The 22,368-nt window shown below is 41.0% G+C and overlaps 1 protein-coding gene across 5 annotated transcripts in view; it reads left to right on the top strand.

Moving 5' to 3' along the window:
• The window catches only part of LOC137333039 (cohesin subunit SA-2), a 150,056-nt gene that overhangs the window by 106,640 nt on the left and 21,048 nt on the right, over nt 1-22,368 (top strand). For all 5 annotated transcript variants that reach the window (XM_067997131.1, XM_067997129.1, XM_067997128.1 and 2 more), the window contains 9 exons: nt 2,969-3,056; nt 3,196-3,276; nt 5,484-5,576; nt 15,207-15,381; nt 16,178-16,317; nt 16,873-16,974; nt 17,694-17,842; nt 19,784-19,912; nt 20,077-20,279. In XM_067997131.1, coding sequence (XP_067853232.1) covers nt 2,969-3,056; nt 3,196-3,276; nt 5,484-5,576; nt 15,207-15,381; nt 16,178-16,317; nt 16,873-16,974; nt 17,694-17,842; nt 19,784-19,912; nt 20,077-20,279 — 1,160 coding nt within the window. The remainder of the gene's footprint in view (nt 1-2,968; nt 3,057-3,195; nt 3,277-5,483; nt 5,577-15,206; nt 15,382-16,177; nt 16,318-16,872; nt 16,975-17,693; nt 17,843-19,783; nt 19,913-20,076; nt 20,280-22,368) is intronic.

Genomic DNA, 22,368 nt, shown 5'->3' with positions numbered 1-22,368 from the left:
CATTACCAGACTCTGCTGATCTACATGTAGTAAGGAAATTTGAGTTATTGTGATGGAACTATTCAAGCTATTAGTAATAGCAATTTTCACACACAATTGATAAGCTTAATTTTTTGACCTTGAATGCCTTAGGAAGTTTTCATGTCGGGAAGCAGTAGTTGAAATTATTTATCATTTTAAAAAAATTTATATTTAAGAAAGGGGGTTCAGTGGGTTCGTTGATCAAGGATTTTCAAGTGTGCGAAAGTCAAAGACTATGTACAACTTACAATTATCTTTTAAACAGACCAAATCTGATAGTGTGAATCTTTTAATTGATCTAACTTGCAAACCAGTGTTTGTGGAAGAGTACTACAGTGGAACTTTGATTATTTGCAAGAATTTTTGAGAGTGGCAGGGCTTAGTTTTGTATAGACCAGCTAAAATGCAATTGCGTGTTGACTTTTCACTGATTCTGGATTCTTCAGAAAAATATTGTTAGCCCTCTTAATGTTCAGAATTTGCTATCAATGCCTCTCTGATACTTTGCCTTCTTCAGAGACCAGCAGAAATATTAATTTTAAAATATGGTCTTAGTGGTAAAATGTGGTATGATGCAAACTTGATTAGGTAATTATGTAAACCAGTCATTAGCTAAAAGCTAGGGGAACTTGTAATTTGGTGGTCCTCTCCCATCTTCCATTGTGGTTATAATCCTGGCTTTGCATTGTAAAACTTTAGTTATAGTTACTGTTCATAGAATATCGGTGAAGAGTGCTTGGTAGTTGCCTTGAACTTTTTTGAATAGTTTATCTTTCAAATACAATTTGTTTCGGTGATTTCACTAGTTAAGTTGAAAATACTGTGTGTTTATTGTATCCTGTAATTCGTTAAGTCTTTCCTGTTGGGAGTAAATTTGGATAAATCCTTCACAACTCCTCTCCCAAAAAGTGTGGTGGGGGGTGGGGGGCAGTGGTGGAGAGCTGTATTCGATCAAGTAGCAATATTAAAGATTGCATGCACAAATTTGACTTTAACAGTATGTATCAGTAAAATGCTAGACAGCTAATTGCAACTAACAAAAGTTTAATTGGGTGTCTTAATAGTCTTGGCTACTTTCTAAGTCAAACTTCACCATAATGAGGACATTTTAAGTGAATTCCTGGAATAACGCCAAGAAAGCTTTGCATTCAAAGGGACAGAGCCACCTTTGTCACAAATGCAAACAGGGCTCCTTTCATGTCCAAAAGAGCCCAATTTTGTTTACAGTTATAGATCTGCAGTAAATAACGTAGCCACTGGAAATCAGAAGGACACCTGCCTCTCAGACACTTTCGCTGAATCCTTGTGCCATCCCTTAATTGTATCTTTTTTATAAAAAAACACACTCCGTTTTTGTTCTTCTCCCATGGTGTATTATCCACTGAGAGGAGTACAGCAAAAATATGCCCCATTTTATTATATTAAAAACATCTGATCAGTGTGTCTTCCAAGTTATTGTAGAGTTTTTATGTAGGCTTTTGCTTTTAAACTCTTGATACCTGTAAGAAACATCCCTTCTGGAGTTACACAGAGTACAGCAGGACACACTGAATAAACTTTGCTGTCTTTGAATTCTGGCAGTACTCTCAGAAAATTGTGAAGAAACAAAGACTCCAGAAAATCACAGTATTATAGGAAGTACACATTAGAATCCAGGCAGTCATCTTCCACATACTCTTGATCTTCATACAGAGAAAAATGTAGGGTTCCACTTAAAGTTTTATGCTCCAGTTTCCCCCTTACAGTGTCATCAGAATGCCTTAAAAATGCAAACAAAGCACTGGGATTCATTTCTGGAGGAATAGAATTCAAAAGCAGCAAAGTTATGTTAGAATTGTCTAGAACCTTGGTTAGACTGCACTTAGAGTACTGTGCTCAGTTCAGGTCTCTATTACAAAAAAGATATAGAGGCACTGGAGAAGGTGCAAAAAAGTTTTACAAGGATGATACCAGAACTGAGAGGTTATAACTATAAGGAAAGACTGAACAGGCTGTGGAGGTCCTTTCTCTGGAAAGAATGCTGAGAGGTGACCTGATAGAGGTCTTTAAAATTATGAAGGGATTCGATAGGGTAGATGTAAATAAGATGTTTCCACTTGTGGGGGAGTCAAAAACTAGGGGCCGTAAATATAAAGTTAGTCACTAATAAATCCAAGAAGGAATTCAGAAGAAACTTCTTTACTCAGAGTGTTAGAATGTGGAACTTGCTACCATGTGGAGTGTTAGAATGTGGAACTTGCTACCACTAGGCAAATAGCATAGATGCATTTAAGGGGAAGCTAGATAAGTACATGAGGGAGAAAGGAATAGAAGGATATGTTAGAGTGAGATGAAGTACGTTGGGAGGAGGCTCGTGTGGAGCATAAACACTGGCTGTTGGGCTGAATGGCCTATTTCTGTGCTGTAAATACCATGTATTTCTAATTAAGATGTGCTGTAAATACTATGTAATACTAATTAAGATGTTTGGAAAATGCTTTAAAACCAAGCAGATGAAATTGTAAATCTGCTTGACAGCCTGATATTCTACTTCCTAATGCTATGGTCTTGGCTATGAGTTTTCTCTTCTCTTCTCTCCTTTCTCTTCTCTTCCCCTTTCTCTTTCCTCTCCTCGCTCTTCTCTCTTTTCTCTACTTCTCTCTTTTCTCTACTTCTCTCTTTTCTCTACTTCTCTCTTTTCTCTACTTCTCTCTTTTCTCTACTTCTCTCTTTTCTCTACTTCTCTCTTCTCTCTACTTCTCTCTTCTCTCCACTTCTCTCTTCTCTCCTTTTCTCTTCCCCCCCCCCCCTCCCCTCCCTGGGGCAGGAATGTAACTGCTCATCAGATCCAGAGGGCATCTGTCCTTTTATTTTTCTTCCCAGTTGGTGCAACTTAATATATTTGTTGTTACAGGTATCTTGTCAAAACTTGATTATCAGCTTAAAATGAAACCTATTGCTTTTCCAGTGCTCATGATCTTACAAGATGGGACTTGTTTGGCAGCAATTACAAATTGCTGAAGATTGGTATTGAAAATGGGGATATGCCAGAACAGGTATATGTTTCATAATTTGATTTTAAAACTGCAGAATTGAACAATACCACATTACTTTATATTGCATTTTATTTTAGAATTAAGTTACATCATGTTTTAAAAACTATTTTATTTTGAAATAATGTATATTTGCTTTTAGATTGTCATTCATGCACTGCAGTGCACTCACTATGTAATCCTTTGGAACCTAGCCACAGTTTCTGAAGGCAGTTCAACAAAGGTATGTAAAAAGACTGTAAATTAATTAGTCTCATGTTTGCTAATACATTAAAACTTTAAAGAACAATATGGTATGCATTAAGATACATTTCAAAAGGAAGGACAGGTCCCACAATTCCAGTGGGGCCGAAGGACAGAAGTTAGTTGGACCGCCACAGGGTGGCACAAAGTTGGGATGGAACAGAGATCTGCTGGGTTTTCTCCCTGTTCAAACAGTGGCCCAAATCTTGATTGGCGACATGTGGGAGAGTCTTCCTTTGCAGCTTCTGAAGACTTTGGGGATGTACCCCAGAAATTCCATCCCATTATGCCGTTGTCTGACCCAGCCCAATCCATGCGTGGACTTAAAGAACCCCAATAAGGTTTCCCAGTTTAGATAATTAATCTCAGAGGGGATCGGTTATCTTAAAATTAATGACCACGTTTTCCTTTGGAGACATTTTTTTTTCAAAAGTGATATCCTTTGCACTTCAAACTCTACCACAGAGTGATGTGCTCCTCTTCTGATTTTCCAGGCAGCAGTCGGGGTGGGCACATCTGTTGCACCTGTATGGGCCTAGGCTACCTCCCTTGCTATGAAAATGACTCGGTCCCTGTCTTTGGCTGCAGGTTGCTAGGAATCCCACTCTACCGCTCTTCTGGTGGAACAGGAACCCTGGAATTTTAGACCCATAGTTTCAAAATCTACTGACTACCTCCTCTGTTGAGATTGAACTTGAATGTGAAAATGTTTTTGAATATTAACTGTTTAAAGTACTTCAATTTCATGTGCTGTATGTAGGGGTGTTACCCACTTGCAGCTGCTCGCTAATTTGGCAGATACTCTGATTACAAAGAAGGTTCAGATTTTTAAATTGCAGTGCAGAATTTATCAAGGAAAATTGTAATTATAGAGTGAATGCTTATCAAATGACCAAACTATATAGTGTATTGATCAGACGACACCTTGAGCTCCTTGTCCAGTTCTGGTCACCGAGATACCAGGGAGAGAGTCAAGCATTGGAGGCAGTGCAGAGAATGCCACGCGGTTGATTTCTAGCGTTAGAAATCTGAGTTATGAGGAAAAATTGGGCATTCCACCTTGAGAGGTGATCCTGTCGAGGTATATAGATAGAAAAAGTATAGAAAAGGTAAATCTGAAAAATTAATTTACAGATAGTAGGAAAAAGGGACAACGGTTTATTCGATAGTGGGAAGTTCTTCACACAGTGATCAATACGTGGAATGGACTCGTGGGTTGAGTATTGAATTCATTTATAAAAGAATTGAATGCCACAATGATGATTGTTGATCACTTGGGGCAGCCCCAACGGCCTCTCTTGGAGTTTTCCATCATTATATTATAGTGTCCTCCTGGTAACGGGATTACCACACTCTTACTGGCAATGGTACACTATCAATGCAAAGTGCCTTCCAACATAGTCACCATTCTGTACTACTTCAATGTAAAATCATTTACTCAAAATAAGTTCTGTGTCACAGTGCAGGACTGTAAATACCAGCACTGCTTGCATGCTTTAAGAATTGACACACGGCAACCAAATAGCTGTGAAGAAATATTGGAAGTTGCTTCATTACAATGACCTAAAAAGTGTTTGTAAATATCCTTTTAACTTCCTGAGGAAAGCCTTGTCGCTGGTGAATTATTTAATTCACTGACACAGATGGAGTAAATTCTATATTTTGCAGACACCCACTGAGCACTGTCAATTTTATTATGTGCTTCTGTAAGTAGAAATGAGGACATTTTCAAGATACTTCGGTCACTAGCCTCACAACAGTAACTGGAAAGAGGAGAGTATGATGCTTAGAGGTCACAGGTCTCTAATCAAGCACCATTCTCCCAGTGCTCCAGCATCAGTAATAAAAATCTTAACATAAATATGGATAAGGAAGGCCATTCAGCTCTCCTTAGTTCATCCATCCAGTTAGACCCTAAAATCCTCCCATTGTGGCATCTAATTGTTTCATAAACAAATCGTGTTTTCACCTCGAATACTCTTATCTGGAAGTACATTCTATGTATTGTTACTTCTGAACTAGTCTGAAGTACAAACAGTAGGCAGTTTAGTAAAATTGCAACAACTTACATTGATATAGTGGATGAAAATTCTGTTGCAATAATTCACTGCATGCAAGTGGTTGGAAATGTTTCTACAGCATAAACTTATCCTTGAAGGTATTTATAAGCATACATTTTTCTTTTAGGAGCAGCTAATAATGTTACGAAAACAAATGCGAGCTTTCTGCCAGATCTGCCAGCACTACCTGACAAATGTTAATACAACTGTTAAAGAACAGGTAATGAAAACCATGTCTTAAGTATGAAAGGAGCCATACATTTTCATTTATGTCGCTGTCAAGTTGCAAAAATTGTGATTACCAAAACTGCTTTCTACAGTGACAAATCAGTAATAGATCAAACTGGAAGAGATGTTGCATTCAATTGATTGTTCCCTTCCAATTCAACATTTGCTTAACTACTTCAGATCATTTCTTAAAAAATGTTACCAATGTTATTTTCTAAGTTGTAATTTTTGTTCTCATTGAACTACACATGTGACCACTCATAAGGATCTTTGTCAAATGAAAAATAGCTACCTGATTTAACTTAAACATCTGCCAGTTCATTTAGCCTCTTCAATAATCACATTTGTTTCCATTAGCCTCATTCACATACAGTTTTGAGAGATTTCAGAAACAGTTTGCCTCCCATGTGAACTTCAATCTCCTGCGCTCACGTGACTTCAGTAGCATTTAAAAATGTGTGATCTGTTAATTTTTCTTCCATTGGTAACTGTAGTGATCTATTATTGGTTTCAAAAAGCAAAAGTCCAAAGGAATTTAGAAATCCATAATTGTTAAATTAGTCATTTACATTAACATTATATTCCTCCAAAATGAAATTTATAAGTACATATTGACGTGTGAACTTTGACTATTACAGCCTACCAATGGTAGAATAATCAGGAACTGATTACAACAGTAAATTCAAATACCAACAACCTTGCTAAGCTTACTTTGAAGTGCTGTTATCAATGCTATTTCTTGCAGCAGATAATGGTTGTATTTTAAAAGCAGATTTGTAAAGCTTTTTTATATTAAAATAACAAGAAATTAAAGGAGTAGTAGTTTCAGTACTAAGTATTTTCTCCCTAGGGTTATCTTTTTCTTCTCTCCTTTCCAGTAATTCACCCAAGTGGCCATGCTTCCTGTGTGAGCCTAGACTTTGAATTTTGGCTAGATATTTGCTTGTGGGGAATCACAGTTGAGCTTGATCCTGTTTTCGCCCAGTGTCCAATTATGCACAATTTCCAGTAGGAGTCGCTGGATAGCAATCGGAAACAGGAACTTTGTTGATTTACTTTTTTCTTTCCCTAGCCTGGGGGAACTGAGGCAAATTAAAACAACTCAACTGCTGCTGGTTTGCATCAGCACAGAGTGAGAATTGAACCTGGGACCTCTGGTCTGTACCTTTATCCACTAAGCCATAAATAAAATATAAGGAATCTTACAACACCAGGTTATATAGTCCAACAGTTTTATTTGAAAATCACAAGCTTTCGGAGATTATCTCCTTCGTCAGGTGAGTGAGTGAGTGAATGAGAGGTTCTCAAATCGCATATATCTTATATTAGGCTGGGAATCAAAGGTGTCGTTGGTGTTCAGACAGGTTAGCCACGGAAAACAGTATGTCCCAGTATACTGAATACACAAGGGTCAAATTACACAGACAAGGAGAGAAAGAGACCCGAAAGGCAGAGAGAGAATGTCCAGTTGTATTAAAAACAGATAACTTTTTTTTTCCCGCTGGTGGGGTTACGTGTAGCGTGACATGAACCCAAGATCCCGGTTGAGGCCGTCCTCATGGGTGCGGAACTTGGCTATCAACTTCTGCTCGACGATTTTGCATTGTCGTGTGTCTCGAAGGCCGCCTTGGAGAACGCTTACCCGAAGATCGGTGGCTGAATGTCCTTGACTGCTAAAGTGTTCCCCGACTGGGAGGGAACCCTCCTGTCTGGCGATTGTTGCGCGGTGTCCATTCATCCGTTGTCGCAGCGTCTGCACGGTCTTGCCAATGTACCATGCTCCGGGGCATCCTTTCCTGCAACGTATGAGGTAGACAACGTTGGCCGAGTCACAGGAGTATGAACCACGTACCTGGTGGGTGGTGTCCTCTCGTGTGATGGTGGTATCTGTCGATGATCTGGCATTTCTTGCAGAGGTTGCCGTGGCAGGGTTGTGTGGCATCGTGGACGCTGTTCTCCTGAAAGCTGGGTAATTTGCTGCGAACGATTGTCTGTTTGAGGTTGGGTGGCTGTTTGAAGGCGAGTAGTGGAGGCTTGGAGGCCTCGCTAAGGCCATCCCCACGCCTCCACTACTCGCCTTCAAACAGCCACCCAACCTCAAACAGACCACCGTTCGCAGCAAATTACCCAGCTTTCAGGAGAATAGCATCCACGGCGCCACACAACCCTGCCACGGCAACCTCTGCAAGACATGCCAGATCATCGACACAGACACCACCATCACACGAGAGGACGCCACCCACCAGGTACGTGGTTCATTACTCCTGTGACTCGGCCAACGTTGTCTACCTCATACGTTGCAGGAAAGGATGCCCCGGAGCATGGTACATTGGCAAGACCGTGCAGACGCTGCGACAACGGATGAACTGACACCGCGCAACAATCGCCAGACAGGAGGGTTCCCTCCCAGTCGGGGAACACTTTAGCAGTCAAGGGCATTCAGCCACCGATCTTCGGGTAAGCGTTCTCCAAGGCGGCCTTCGAGACACACGACAACGCAAAATCGTTGAGCAGAAATTGATAGCCAAGTTCCGCACCCATGAGGACGGTCTCAACCGGGATCTTGGGTTCATGTCACGCTACACGTAACCCCACCAGCGGGAAAAAAAAAGTTATCTGTTTTTAATACAACTGGACATTCTCTCTCTCTCTCTCTCTCTCTCTCTGCCTTTCGGTCTCTTTCTCTCCTTGTCTGCGTAATTTGACCCTTGTGTATTCAGTATACTGGGACATACTGTTTTCCATGGCTAACCTGTCTGAACACCAACGACACCTTTGATTCCCAGCCTAATATAAGATATGCGATTTGAGAACCTCTCATTCACTCACTCACCTGACAAAGGAGATAATCTCCGAAAGCTTGTGATTTTCAAATAAAACTGTTGGACGATAACCTGGTGTTGTAAGATTCCTTACATTTGTCCACCCCAGTCCATCACCGGCATCTCCACATCATAAATAAAATATACATTTTTACAATTTTGTGTCTCCACACACTTTCTGTTTGTCACACTTATTTCCTATGTCATGATTTGGTCATGCTTGATGTGACAATTTTCTCATGCCAGGTCTAATACATTTGGTAACACATGGTACCTCACTAATTGTAATTACTTACCTTGCAGTGCAGGTCTCCCAACACTGAGTGACACCTCTTCATCTCCACCTGACCTGACCTGTTCCCTTCTTTGTGGCATTGCTGCTCAGGCTCCATCCCACCCCACTCCTCTTCCTGGTAGTGCCATTTACATTTTTTTACTCCAGAGTTCTGCTGCGTGGCCCAAGGCCCCGCTCCTTTTATTCCTATCTGCATCCTGACCTGCACCTCCGCTGGCTTTACAGCTTTGCTCTGAACCCCAACTCTTGGTCCCACCTCAACAGCACCTTTCTTTGTGAAATGGAAAAGAGATCAGTAGAGTAGGGGACACTGAGAACTCGGGGAAAGAGAAAGAGTTATCAAGGGGAAGAGAAACAAAACAGGACGAAGGATAGAATGTGTGTGAGAAACACAAAAATCACGGAGTGAGAGGATTCACAGTGAGCAATACCTTGGGAGATCAAATATATAAAATAGTGCACATTTCCTCAACTTGCTTCTTGTTACACTTTCCCTGTCACACTCCTCCGACTTGAGAAAGGGCCACAGAAGATACGCTAATTTTTATATATATATATATATATATATGCAAATTTCTGTCACGCTTGAAGAAAAGTTTTTTTTTACAAAGCAAATAAAGTCAGTCATTTCCAATGCACATAGAAACTGCCCCACCGACAGAAAATACCTTTTGATTGGTTAACAGATAGAAAGCAAAGAGTTTGGGTTAAGGATGTTGTTTGGGTTGGAAATGCTATACCCCAGGGGTCAGTGTTGTGTCCACTATTGTTCTTGGTTATATATAGGTAATTTGGACCGAGGGAGCACTATATTGGAATTTGTTGATAACACAACGGTAACGGGTTTGGCAAGCAGTGAGGACGATTGTAAAAGACTTTAGGAGGACAGCGGTTAGCTGAATGGGAAGATAGGTTTCAGATAAAATCTGATGTGAAGTGTTAATACATTTTGGAAAGAAAAACAAAGAATGGAATTATACACTCGATGGAAAGACGCTGTAGAGTGTGGGTGATCAAAGAAACTTCGAGGTTCAAATGTGTAATTTCCTAAAAGTGAGGGCAGGTAGCTATAGGCCAAGGAGCACTTTGGGATTTATAACTAAAGGGCACAGAGTACAAGACAAAAGAAGCAATGATAAAATTGTAAATGCAATGGTTAAGCCACAGAGTACTGTGTGGAGTTTTGAGTGCCCCATTATAGAAAAGGCATTAAAGCCACAGTGCGGATACAGTGTCGCTTCACCAGGATGATGTCATAGATGGAAAACTATGGTTATGAGTAGAGACCTGAGATACTGGGACTATTTTCACTGGAGCAGAGAAAGCTAGAAGGACGTTTATTAGAGGTTTTTAAAATTCTTAAGGATTTTGATAGGGTGAATATGGAAGGACTGTTTCTTATGGTTAAGGAGTCAGTGATGAGGAATCATGAAATTAAAATCATCATAAAGAGAGTAAGGAGTGAGGTTAGGAGAAATTGCTTTACAGAGAGGGTTGTTAGAGAATGGAATGGTTAAGGCAGAAACTAATGAATGTTTTAAAGGGTAAAGTCAATCATTATTTGAAGCAGAGGAAGATGCAGGGTGGGGGTAGAGAGCAGGTCAATGGGATTAGTTTTGGACTCCTCTCACAAAGAGCCAACACATGCATGATAGGCTGAATGGCATCATTATGTGCTGTAAACTTCTATGGTTCTATGATCTCAGCAGCCACACTTAAAAAAGAAAGTATAAACTGATCTCAAACCACCCTTAGAGTCTGCATAAGAATATTTAGCTTCTAATTGACCAGAAGGGCACAGCAGTTACATCTGTGGCCTTAATGGGACACATTTAAGTTGTAATTGGGTTACATAATATGCTTCTGTCCTTATAAAACAGCATATCCTCCTACCTGCCATGAGCAGGAGAGATGTGTGTGTATATGCACCGTCCCGCCTACCTCTTTCCTGTGGAATCTGCCATTTTAGATCTCCACTTGTACCTATCATAGTATGATACAGCACGGAAGGAGGCCATTCGGTCCATCGTGCCTGTGTCGACTCTTTGGTAGAGCTGTCCAATTAGTCCCATTCCCTGCTCTTTCCCCATAGCCCTGTAATTTTTTTCCCTTCAAATATTTATCCAAATCTCTTCTTAAAGTTATTATTAAATCTGCTTCCATCACCCTTTCAGGCAGTGCTTTCCAGATCATAACAACTCGCTGTATAAAAAAAAATGCTTCCTCACATCACCTCTGGTTCTTTTGCCAATCAATTTAAATCTCTGTCCTCTGGTTATTGACCCGTCTGCCACTGGAAACAGTTTCTTATTTCCCCATCAAAACCATTCATGATTTTGAACACCTCTATCAAATCTCCTCTTAAACTTCTCTGCTCTAAGAACAACAACCTCAGTTTCTCCAGTCTCTCCACAGAACTGAAGTCCCTCGTCCCTGGTACCATTCTAGTAAATCTCTTCTGCACCCTCTCTAAGGCCTTGACACCCTTCCTAAAGTGTGGTGCCCAGAATTGGACACACTACTCCAACTGAGGCCTAACCAGTATTTTATAAAGGTTTAGCGTAACTTCCCTGTACTCTGTGCCTCTATTAACAAAGCCCAGGAACCCATATGCTTTTTTAGCAGCCTTCTCAACTTATCCTGCCCCTTCAAAGATTTGTGTACATACACCCACAGGCCTCTCTGTTCCTGCACCCCCTTTAAAATTGTACCATTTAGTTTATATTGCCTCTCCTCATTCTTCCTACCACAATGTATCACTTCACATTTCTGTATGTTAAACTTCATCGGCCATGTGTCTGCCCATTTCACCAATCTGTATATGTCCTCCTGAAGTCTGTTACTATCCTCTACATTGTTTACTACATTTCCAAGTTTCATGTCATCTGCAAACTTTGAAATTATGCCTTGTATACCCAAGTCCAGGTCATTAATATATTTCAAAAAGAGCAGTGGTCCTAATATGGACCCCAGGGGAACACCATTGCATACTTCCCTCCAGTCTGAAAAACAACCGTTCACTGCTACTCTTTGCTTTCTGTCCCATAGCCAATTTTGTATCCACGCTACCACTGTCCCTTTAATCTCATGCACTTTAATTTTGCTTACAAATCTATTATGTGGTACTATATCAAATGCATTTTGAAAATGCATATACAAAATATCAACTGCACTACCCTAATCAACCCTCTCCGTTGCTTCAACAAAGAACTCAATCGAGTTAGTCAAACACGATTTTCCTTTAACAAATCCATGCTGACTTTCATTTATTAGCCCATACTTTTCTAAGTGTCAGTTAATTTTGTTCTGGATTATTGTCTCTAAAAGTTTCCCCACCAGCGACTTTGGGCTGACTGGCTTATAATTGCTGGATTTATCCCTCTCCCCTTTTTTGAACAGGGTTGTAACATTTGCAATCCTCCAGTCCTCTGGCACCGCCCCCATATCTAAGGAGGATTGGAAGATTGTGGCCGGGGCCTCCACAGTTTCTACCCTTACTCCCTTAGCGACCTAGGATGTATCCCATCTGGACTAGGTGACTTTTCTACTTTTGAGTACTGCCAACCTTTTAAATACTTCCCCTTTATCTATTTTTACCGTATCCAATATCGCTACTACCTCCTCCTTTACTGCTACATTGGCAGCACCCTCTTCTCTAGTGATGACCAGTGAGAATTATTCGTTTAGTACCTCAGCCATACCCTCTACCTTCACAAGATCATCTCCCTTTTTGTCCCTAATCGGCACCACCCTTCCTTTAACTACCCTTTTACTATTTATATGTTTATAAAGACTTTGGGTTCCCTTTTATGTTAGCTGCTAATCTATTCTCATACTCTCTCTTTGCTCCTCTTATTTACTTTTTTAGACCTCCTCTGTACTTTCTCTATTTAGCTTGGATCTCTACTGTATTATGATCTGTACATTTGTCATAAGCCTCCTTTTTCTGTTTGATTTTAATCTCTATATCTTTGCTCACCCAGGGAGCTCTAGCTTTGAATGCCCTTCCTTTCCCCCTTGTGGAAATGTGTCTACTCTGTACCCGAACTACCTTCTCTTTGGAGGCCTCCCATTGCTCATTTACTATTTTACCTGCCAGACTTTGATTCCATTCCACCTGGGCCAGATCCCTTTTCAACTCATTGAAATTAGCTCTCCTCCGTTGAGTATTTTCGCATTTGATTTTTCCTTGTCCTTTTCTATAACTACTCTAAACCTAATGATATTATGATCACTGTTTCCCAAATGCTGTCCCACTGAAACATGTTCCACTTGCCCCTCTTCATTCCCTAGAACTAGATCCAGCACTGCTTCCTTCCTTATTGGGCTGGAAACACACTGGTCAAGAAAGTTCTGTTGTAGACGTTTCAGGAATTCCTGCCCCTCTTTGCCCTTACCACTGTTACTATCCCAGTGTGTATTGGGATAATTGACATCCCCCATTATCACTACTGTATAGTTCTTGCATCTTTCTGTAATAAGAACATAAGAAATAGAGCAGGAGTAGGCCATACAGCCCCTCGAGCCTGCTCCGCCATTCAATAAGATCATGGCTGATGTTCTACCTCAACTCCACTTTCTTGGCCTATCACCATATCCCTTGATTCCCTTAGTGTCCAAAAATCTATCGATCTCAGTCTTGAATATACTCAATGACTGAGCATTCACAGTCCTCTGGGATAGACAATTCCAAAGATTCACAATCCTCTGAGTGAAGAAATTGTTCCTCATCTCAGTCCTAAACGGCCGACCCTTTATCTTGAGACTATGAACATTAGTTCTACACTCTCCAGCCAGGAGAAACGGCTTCTCAGCATTGACCCTGTCGAGCCCTCAGAACTTTATATATTGCAATGAGATCACCTCTCGTTCTTCTAAACTCGAGAATATAGGCCCATTCTTCTCAATCTCTCCTCATCGGACAACCCTCTCATCCCAGGAATCAATCTTCGTTGCACCCCCTGCAATTTTGCCCCTCCACCTCCTTCCCACTATTTCGTGGCCTATAGTATACACCCAGCAGCATAATAGATCCTTGAATGTTCCTTAATTCTAACCAAATAGATTCTGTCTTTGACCCCTCAGCTACATCATCCCTTTCCAGTGCTATAATAATTTCTTTGATCAATGCAGCAAGCCCCCCCCCCATCTATCTTTTCTGAATACCTTGTAGCCTGGAATAGTAACGACTCAATGCTTCCCTTCTTTGAGCCCTCCTATTTCTGAACTATTCTTTACTCTCATGCTATTTGTCTCTCCCAGTCCTCTGTGCACCTTGTTTCTCCTCAGTAATGTTTCATCCTGGTTCCCATCCCCCTACCAAATTAGTTTAAACCTCCCCCACAGCAATGGTTAACCTCCCCACAAGGACATTGGTCCCAACTCTGTTAGGGTGCAACCTGTCCATCTTGAACTGATCCCAATGCCCCAGGAATCTGAAGCCCGCCTGCACCATTTCTCCAGCCACGCATTAACCTGTCTTATCCTACTATTCCTATACTCACAAGCGCGTGGCACTGGGAGTAAACCAGAGATTACCTTTTAAGGTCCTGCTTTTTAACACCCTCCATAGCTCCTGAAACTCTGACTGCAGGACCTCAACCCTTTTCCTTCCTATGTCACTGGTTCCCATATGGACCACAACTTCTGGCTGTTCCCCATCCCCCCTCAAAATGATCTGGATCCTCTCAATAATGTCCTTTTATCCTGGTACTATGGAGGCAACACACCATGCGGGACTACATCGGAGGATGCATAAATGCCTGTCTGTCCCCCTACCTATTGAATCCCTATAACCACTGCATTCCTATACTTCGATGTGCTCCCATATGCCGTCCTTTGCCCCATGGTTCCATGCTCCGGACTGCACTCCTTCGAGGTGTCGTCATCCTCACCGGTATTCAATACTGAAAACCGGTTAGTGAGGGACGCGCTTCCTGAGGATTCCTGCACTGCCTGCCTCTTACCCTGTCGGATGGCCACCCACTTACAGTCCAATGATGTTGGGTATAGAGGCAGCCTACATTCATCCTGGAGTAACTTCATTCAGTAATGGATGAAGTTGGTGCTTTGATTGGCCTGGATGGTGACAGACACACCCAACCAGATTGTTAGTACTGCCCAAGTACACAGCAATATCTAGCTAGTATATTTTCTTAGCTTGCCAGTTTCACATTGGGATCTTGGCCAGACTGAAGGACTATTGTCCAAGCTACGTTTGTAACCTATGTCATTGGAATGAATTTAGATATAGAGACCTAAAATAGTAGGCCTCTGAGAAAGAAGTTAACTGTAGCTTTACTTCCTATAAGTGTATGACTTCCTACAGGGTAGGGAGGCACACTTTTTAAATAATACATACGGGGAAGTACTTAACGCACTCCTAAACTTTTCTTCTCCTATAAACTCGCTAGTTTTTCTATAAGATGCATATAATTGGTGCAATGACTTTGTGTTCAAAATAGACTCAGTAACTTTCAGTAATTATTTCTGTTTTGTTTTGTAGGCTTTCACTATCTTGTGTGATATTCTGATGATTTTTAGCCACCAGATTATGTCAGGTGGACGTGATGTACTGGAACCTCTGGTTTACACTCCAGATTCGTCTCTACAGTCAGAGTTGCTCAGCTTCATCTTAGACCATGTATTTATTGACCAGGATGAAGACAGCCACAGTACAGGTGAGAGTTGTCATTTTTCACATACTTACCTGTACCATCCTAGTACAGTTTGTTACTTGAAGCCTTTTTTCCCATAACTCTTTAAACTATGAATGTTTCTTTTCATCTGAGAAGTTTGGTTCAGAACGAGTAGGAGTCCCAAGTAGAACTTCTTGGTACAGGCACCTAGTGCTTTGAAACCTTAGCTTCTCTTTAACTCTGTTTTGTCTCTTTTTGGGGGGAAAAAAAAACTTATTTCGGTTGTGTATTCATTTTTGGAGTTCTCATAGGGTACACTATTTGTATTGATCCTCGTCTGCCTCGGTTAACGTCAGCCAACGCCAGATATGCTCGAACGGTTATGTGGTGCATATTTTAATTAATGTGACAGAACACAAGTGAGAAGGGAAACAATGGAAAAGAGAGACATTAGTTGGGTAAACAGAAAATGGGTTAAAAAAAATGTGAGGAATTGGCAGTAGTTGCAATGCTGACCATTATGCTTCACTGAAATCATAGTGACAGCTGCATCTGACTTTTACGTATAATGGATAGCACTAGGGTTGCCGACTCTGGTTAGAGGAATTCCTGGAGGTTTGATCGCGTGACATCTGATCGTGTGACGCTTGCCCAGAGTTTGCAAATGTGGCTGTGGCAGGAAATTTTAAGGACAGGTTGCTAGCAGCAGTGCCCAGGAGATTCATCTTCCATTCTGGGAGACTCCCTGACAATCCGGGAGGGTTGGCAACCCTAGATGGGTCCCAGCTTCTTTACTGTTAATTTTTTGGTATTAATGACACTTGCTTGTGTTTTGCAGACGGACACCAAGATGATGAAGCTGGTAAAATCGAAGCTTTACATAAAAGGAGGAACCTTCTTGCAGCTTACTGTAAATTAATTGTATATAATGTGGTGGACATGAATACAGCTGCAGATATTTTTAAGCAGTACATGAAGGTAAACATTTTTGAACTTACTTTGTGAAATAGACACACTTCTGATTGTGTGAAATTTTGCTTGCAACTGGGGTGCTAACAAAGCTGGGGAGGTTTATACCAGAAAAAAAAGTGGCTCAGGGTAGAACTTAACTGAATCAAGATTGTAAGAAAATTCAAGAGGGCACTTTTTGGTAAAAGTGATATAGGGGTTTGAGTATAGCATGCTTTTTTAAAAATTTTGGGACTGGCCAGACGGATCCCAAAGGTCTTTTCTAGTCCTGAACATTCCTATGTAAACCTAGCTTCCTGCAATGGGCGATTTGTAAACTTGAAATGTAGGATATTTCACTGCCTTCTACTGCTTGGTCCTTACTAGCATTTCTTTGGGAATAATAAATGTTTACTAAAATAGAAGTGTTCTATTTCCAAAAGTTCCATACAGTATTTAATTATTGCAATGAGTTGTTAGGATTTGTACATTTTAGATCCAATTCTGAGAACATCAATTATCAGAATTATTGAACAATGAATTAACCCATAATACATACTAAAACTATTATTGTTTATACTTTAGTATTACAATGATTATGGAGACATCATCAAGGAAACTATGAGCAAGTGCAGGCAAACTGACAAAATTCAGTGTGCAAAGACCCTTATACTTAGCTTACAACAGGTAAGATTTTAAATCTCTTTGGAAGAAGAGTTGGGCTAGGAAATTATGAAGTATTCTGTAATAAAAAACAGTATTTAGAGCATAACATACAGTAGACTTGAATTATAATGAATGACATTAAAACTGTATCAGACAATCGAATAAGTAGATAATCTTGAAGGATGACACTTCGGGGGTTCTTTTAGGGGCTATTCTTATTTTCCCTACACATTACTGGTATTCATCCATTTCAGTGTTATGATTTTGTGATAGTGTTCTATATTTTCTCAAATTTTCTGTTCTTAAATGAAGAATGACAGTGTAGTGAAAATAAGTTCCATTGTATGAATTTAAATTATGTGCATTTACCTGTTTGTGTTTGCATATTTGGAATAGTGTTATTTGTCAATGTATTAACTAAAGAGTGGTTTCTAAAATCCATTTGTATTTTGTTTCCAATATTGGGACTGTTCAAAAATATCAAAGTTTGTTGCTGTTTATTTTTTGCATGCAATAATAAGTCAGACCAAGTAAAGGATAGAGAATTGGTAGGGAAAAAAAAGCAAGAGAGAGGGCAAACAGAAGTGAAATGTTTAAATTTGTTAATGAACAAAACTTCATGATCATCAACTAGTGTTTTCCTTTACTTTTCAATACAGTACATATTTTCTCAGCACTTTCTGTCAGTGTCCTTTGAGAATTACCACTACTCCACTCACTTTTTTAAAAATTCCTCACAGTTGTTTAATGAATTGGAACAGGACCTTGGACTTGGTTTTGATCGAACAACTCCTGGTTTTAGTGGAATTAAAGAACTTGCTCGACGTTTCTCACTAACATTTGGCTTAGATCAGCTAAAAACCAGAGAAGCTGTAGCAATGCTGCACAAGTAAGTCTTTGTTACCTTGTAATTAAAAATGTTTTTCTTTCTTGAGGACATGGTTTCTGGAGTGAGAGGGATTAAGAACAAAAAGCATGGCAACAAGAAAAGGCCATTCAGCCCATCATCAACAACAACTTGCATTTGTATAGTGCCTTTAACATAGTAAAAACATCCCAAGGCGCTTCACAGAAGTGTTATCAGACAGAAATTTGATACCGAGCCACATAAAGAGATATTGCTAGTCCAGGAGCCATTGAAAGTGAGCGAGCGCAGGGTGTTGGGTGAACAGGAGTTAGGATATGGGCAGCAGAATTTTAGATGAGCTCAGTTTACAGGCCAGGAGAGCATTGGAATAGTCAAGCTTGGAGGTAACAATGGTTATGGATGAGGGTTTCAGCAACAAATGAGCTGAGGCAGGGTGGAGATGGGCGATATTACGGAGGTGGAAGTAGGCGGTCTTGGTGATGGAGAGAACATGGGGTGGGAAGTTCAGCTCAGGGTCAAGTCAACTTTTTCCACAAGCTAGGTACAGTATTATTTCATGGACTTAACATAACCCAGTTAATCTCCCAAGGGGAACATTTTTCATAAATACACATTCTCAAAGGTAATCAAATAAAACTACAGCATATTTATCCTTCCCTACATTTCCACAATTCACCCCAGCCTGCTGATCTCTATAGTCATTTACCCCAGCAGCACTCGTACCATCATGTCCTGTGGAGTGCTTAATCATAGGAACAGGAGTAGGCCATTCAGCCCCTCGTGCCTGCTCCGCCATTTGATAAGATCATAGCTGATCTGTGATCTAACTCCATATACCAGCCTTTGGCCCATATCCCTTAATACCTTTGGTTGCAAAAAAGCTATCTATCTCAGATTTAAATTTAGCAATTAAGCTGGTATCAATTGCCGTTTGCGGAAGAGAGTTCCAAACTTCTACCACCCTTTGTGTGTAGAAATGTTTTCTAATCTCGCTCCTGAAAAGGTCTGGCTCTAATTTTTAGACTGTGCCCCCTACTCCTAAAATCCCCAACCAGCGGAAATAGTTTCTCTCTATCCACCCTATCTGTTCCTTTTAATATCTTATAAACTTCGATCAGATCACCATTTAACCTTCGAAACTCTAGAGAATACAACCCCAATTTCTGTGATCTCTCCTCGTAACTTAACCCTTGAAGTCCGGGCATCATTCTGGTAAACCTACGCTGCACTCGCACCAAGGCCAATATGTCCTTCCGAAGGTGCGGTGCCCAGAACTGCTCACAGTACTCCAGGTGCGGTCTAACCAGGGTTTTGTATAGCTGCAGCATAACTTCTGCCCCTTGTACTCTAGTCCTCTAGATATAAAGGCCTCTTCTCCATCATCTATAATTCCATTCCAAACCAGATACTGTACTTAGTTAACATCTTCAAAAAGGTGCTGCCGAACACAGATTCTTAAATGCTTTTGCTGTAAATTGGTTTCATATCCCCATTAATGGAGTTTAATGCATACTCTTTCTCAGGACTTGTTAATTTTTAGCCTGTGCCCTCCAGTTCAGTACTTGAAGGCTATGTCCAATTGGCTGCTGAGAGGCATAGGCAGCATCTATGCCTCTGCATTTCAAAGGCCTGGATCAAATTGTGCAGGCAAGTACAAGACTTATCTGTCAACTGGAGGGAATGAGTCAGGTGAACACCATTTTAATCTCAAGCTAGTTCAAGATAATTAGCTAGTTTCTGCTGTCCGTGATGTTTTGTTTTTGCAGTGAACTGCTACAGCCTAATTTAACTATGTTATCTGAAGTGTGTAACAACTGAATGCAAGTCTCTCTTTTCTATGCACGCACAAATGTGGTTAACCCCTTATGTCAAATTCAGTATCCTAATTGTATTTTAAGTATGTGCTACTTTGAAAATTCATTGGTTATTTTCTAGTTTTAATTTGTGACAATGAATTTGCAGAGATGGCATTGATTTTGCCTTCAAGGAACCCAATGTAAATGGAGAAGGATATCCTGCTGTGAATTTACCCTTCCTGGATATCCTGAGTGAATTCTCTTCTAAACTGATCAGACAAGACAAGAGAACACTGTAAGTACAGTTCTTAGCATGCTTTATAATTGTGTGTAGATGAAGGACAACAAACTCTAAAATTGTGCGCAACTTTGCTTAAACTGCTGTAAAATTTTAGTTATTTTGCAATACAGTTTGACCCTGTTTGAATAACTATTGAACAATGCTTTTTCTAATTTCAGCTATGTTTACCTCGAGAAGTTTATGACTGAGCAAATGATGTTGCACAGGGAAGATGTGTGGCTTCCGTTAATATCATATAGAAACTCCTTATTGACTGGTGATGATGACACAATGTCGGTTGTCAGTGGAATTAGCAGCAGAGGCTCCTCTGTAAGAAGCAAGAAAACAAAACCAGCAACAGGGAAACGAAAATTACCTGAAGGTAATGTATTACCATGGCTCTTATAAATAAATCATTATGGTGCACTTATTACATACACTCAATATATTTCTAGGATGCACATCAAGAATGCAAATTGGATGAGTCGAGACAGTCTATCTGCTTAAAAATTATACATCAAAGAAGTGTGTCTGAAGTGTTTAAAAAGAGTAAATGATGCATCGTATACAATTTTGGTTTGTTTAAATTGTTCTCTCCTTACTTCCACAGCATAGGCAGTAGCAAGGAGTTCTGTTGCTCCTTTCTATCTGTGAACACTGCTAGCCAATCACATAAATACCTTAAATTTTGTCAGCAGATTTTCAAGAAATTTCATACATATCTTCCTTTTATTAGATAGTGGCTTCCTTTTTCAAAATGGACATGCTGTAAACCTCCATCTAAGGATATGTAAACTGCTGATCTAAATTGCTTTCTAGCTCACAAACTGTTTCCCCATCAAGGTAGTGATTCAGAGCGGGGGCACTAACTGTTCTTGCCCTTTGCAGGATCAGGATAATTGTGTCACCTTTGTGAGATGGGCTAACTCAGTACAGATCTTCAGCCAATTCGATTCACTCCATGTGATAACAAGAAACGGCTGAGTGCACTGGATACAGCAAAGGCTATGGGCCTCGACAGCATCCCAGCTGTAGTGCTGAAGACTTGTGCTCCAGAACTAGCTGCGCCTCTAGCCAAGCTGTTCCAGAACAGCTCCAACACTGGCATCTACCCGACAATGTGGAAAATTGCCCAGGTATGTCCTGTCCACAAAAAGCAGGACAAATCCAATCCGGCCAATTACCGCCCCATCAGTCTACTCTCAATCATCAGCAAAGTGATGGAAGGTGTCGTCGACAGTGCTATCAAGCGGCACTTACTCACTCACCAATAACCTGCTCACCGATGCTCAGTTTGGGTTCCGCCAGGACCACTCGGCTCCAGACCTCATTACAGCCTTGGTCCAAACATGGACAAAAGAGCTGAATTCCAGAGGTGAGGCGAGAGTGACTGCACTTGACATCAAGGCAGCATTTGACAGAGTGTGGCACCAAGGAGCCCTAGTAAAATTGAAGTCAATGGGAATCAGGGGGAAAACTCTCCAGTGGCTGGAGTCAAACCTAGCACAAAGGAAGATGGCAGTGGTTGTTGGAGGCCAATCATCTCAGCCCCAGGGCATTGCTGCAGGAGCTCCTCAGGGCAGTGTCCTAGGCCCAACCATCTTCAGCTGCTTCATCAATGACCTTCCCTCCATCATAAGTTCAGAAATGGGGATGTTCGCTGATTATTGCACTGTGTTGAGTTCCATTCACAACCCCTCAAATAATGAAGCAGTCTGAGCCCGCGTGCAGCAAGACCTGGACAACATTCAGGCTTGGGCTCATAAGTGGCAAGTAACATTCGCGCCAGGCAATGACCATCTCCAATAAGAGAGAGTCTAACCACCTCCCCTTGACATTCAATGGCATTATCATTGCCGAATTCCCCACCATTAACATCCTGGGGGTCACCATTGACCAGAAACTTAACTGGACTAGCCATATAAATACTCTGGCTACAAGAGCAGGTCAGAGACTTGCTATTCTGCAGTGAGTGACTCACCTCCTGACTCCCCAAAGCCTTTCCACCATCTACAAGGCACAAGTCAGGAGTGTGATGGAATACTCTCCACTTGCCTGGATGAGTATAGCTCCAACAACACTCAAGAAGCTTGACACCATCCAGGACAAAGCAGCCCGCTTGATTGGCGCCCCATCCACCACTCAACATTCACTCCCTTCACCACCGGCGCACAGTGGCTGCAGTGTGTACCATCCACAGGATGCACTGCAGCAACTCGCCAAGGCGTCTTCGATAGCACCTCCCAAATCCGCAACCTCTACCACCTAGAAGGACAAGAGCAGCAGGCACATGGGAACAACACCACCTGCACATTCCCCTCCAAGTCTCACACCATCCCAACTTGGAAATATATTGCTGTTCCTTCATTATCGCTGGGTCAAAATCCTGGAACTCCCTTCCTAACAGCACGGACTGCAGCAGTTCAAGGAGGCGGCTCACCACCACCTTCTCAAGGGCAATTAGGGGTGGG

Source organism: Heptranchias perlo, chromosome 15, assembly GCF_035084215.1.
Source record: "Heptranchias perlo isolate sHepPer1 chromosome 15, sHepPer1.hap1, whole genome shotgun sequence".
Lineage (NCBI taxonomy): Eukaryota > Metazoa > Chordata > Chondrichthyes > Hexanchiformes > Hexanchidae > Heptranchias > Heptranchias perlo.
Note: the sequence above shows the minus strand (reverse complement) of the source record. Positions and strands in the feature narration are given on the sequence as shown.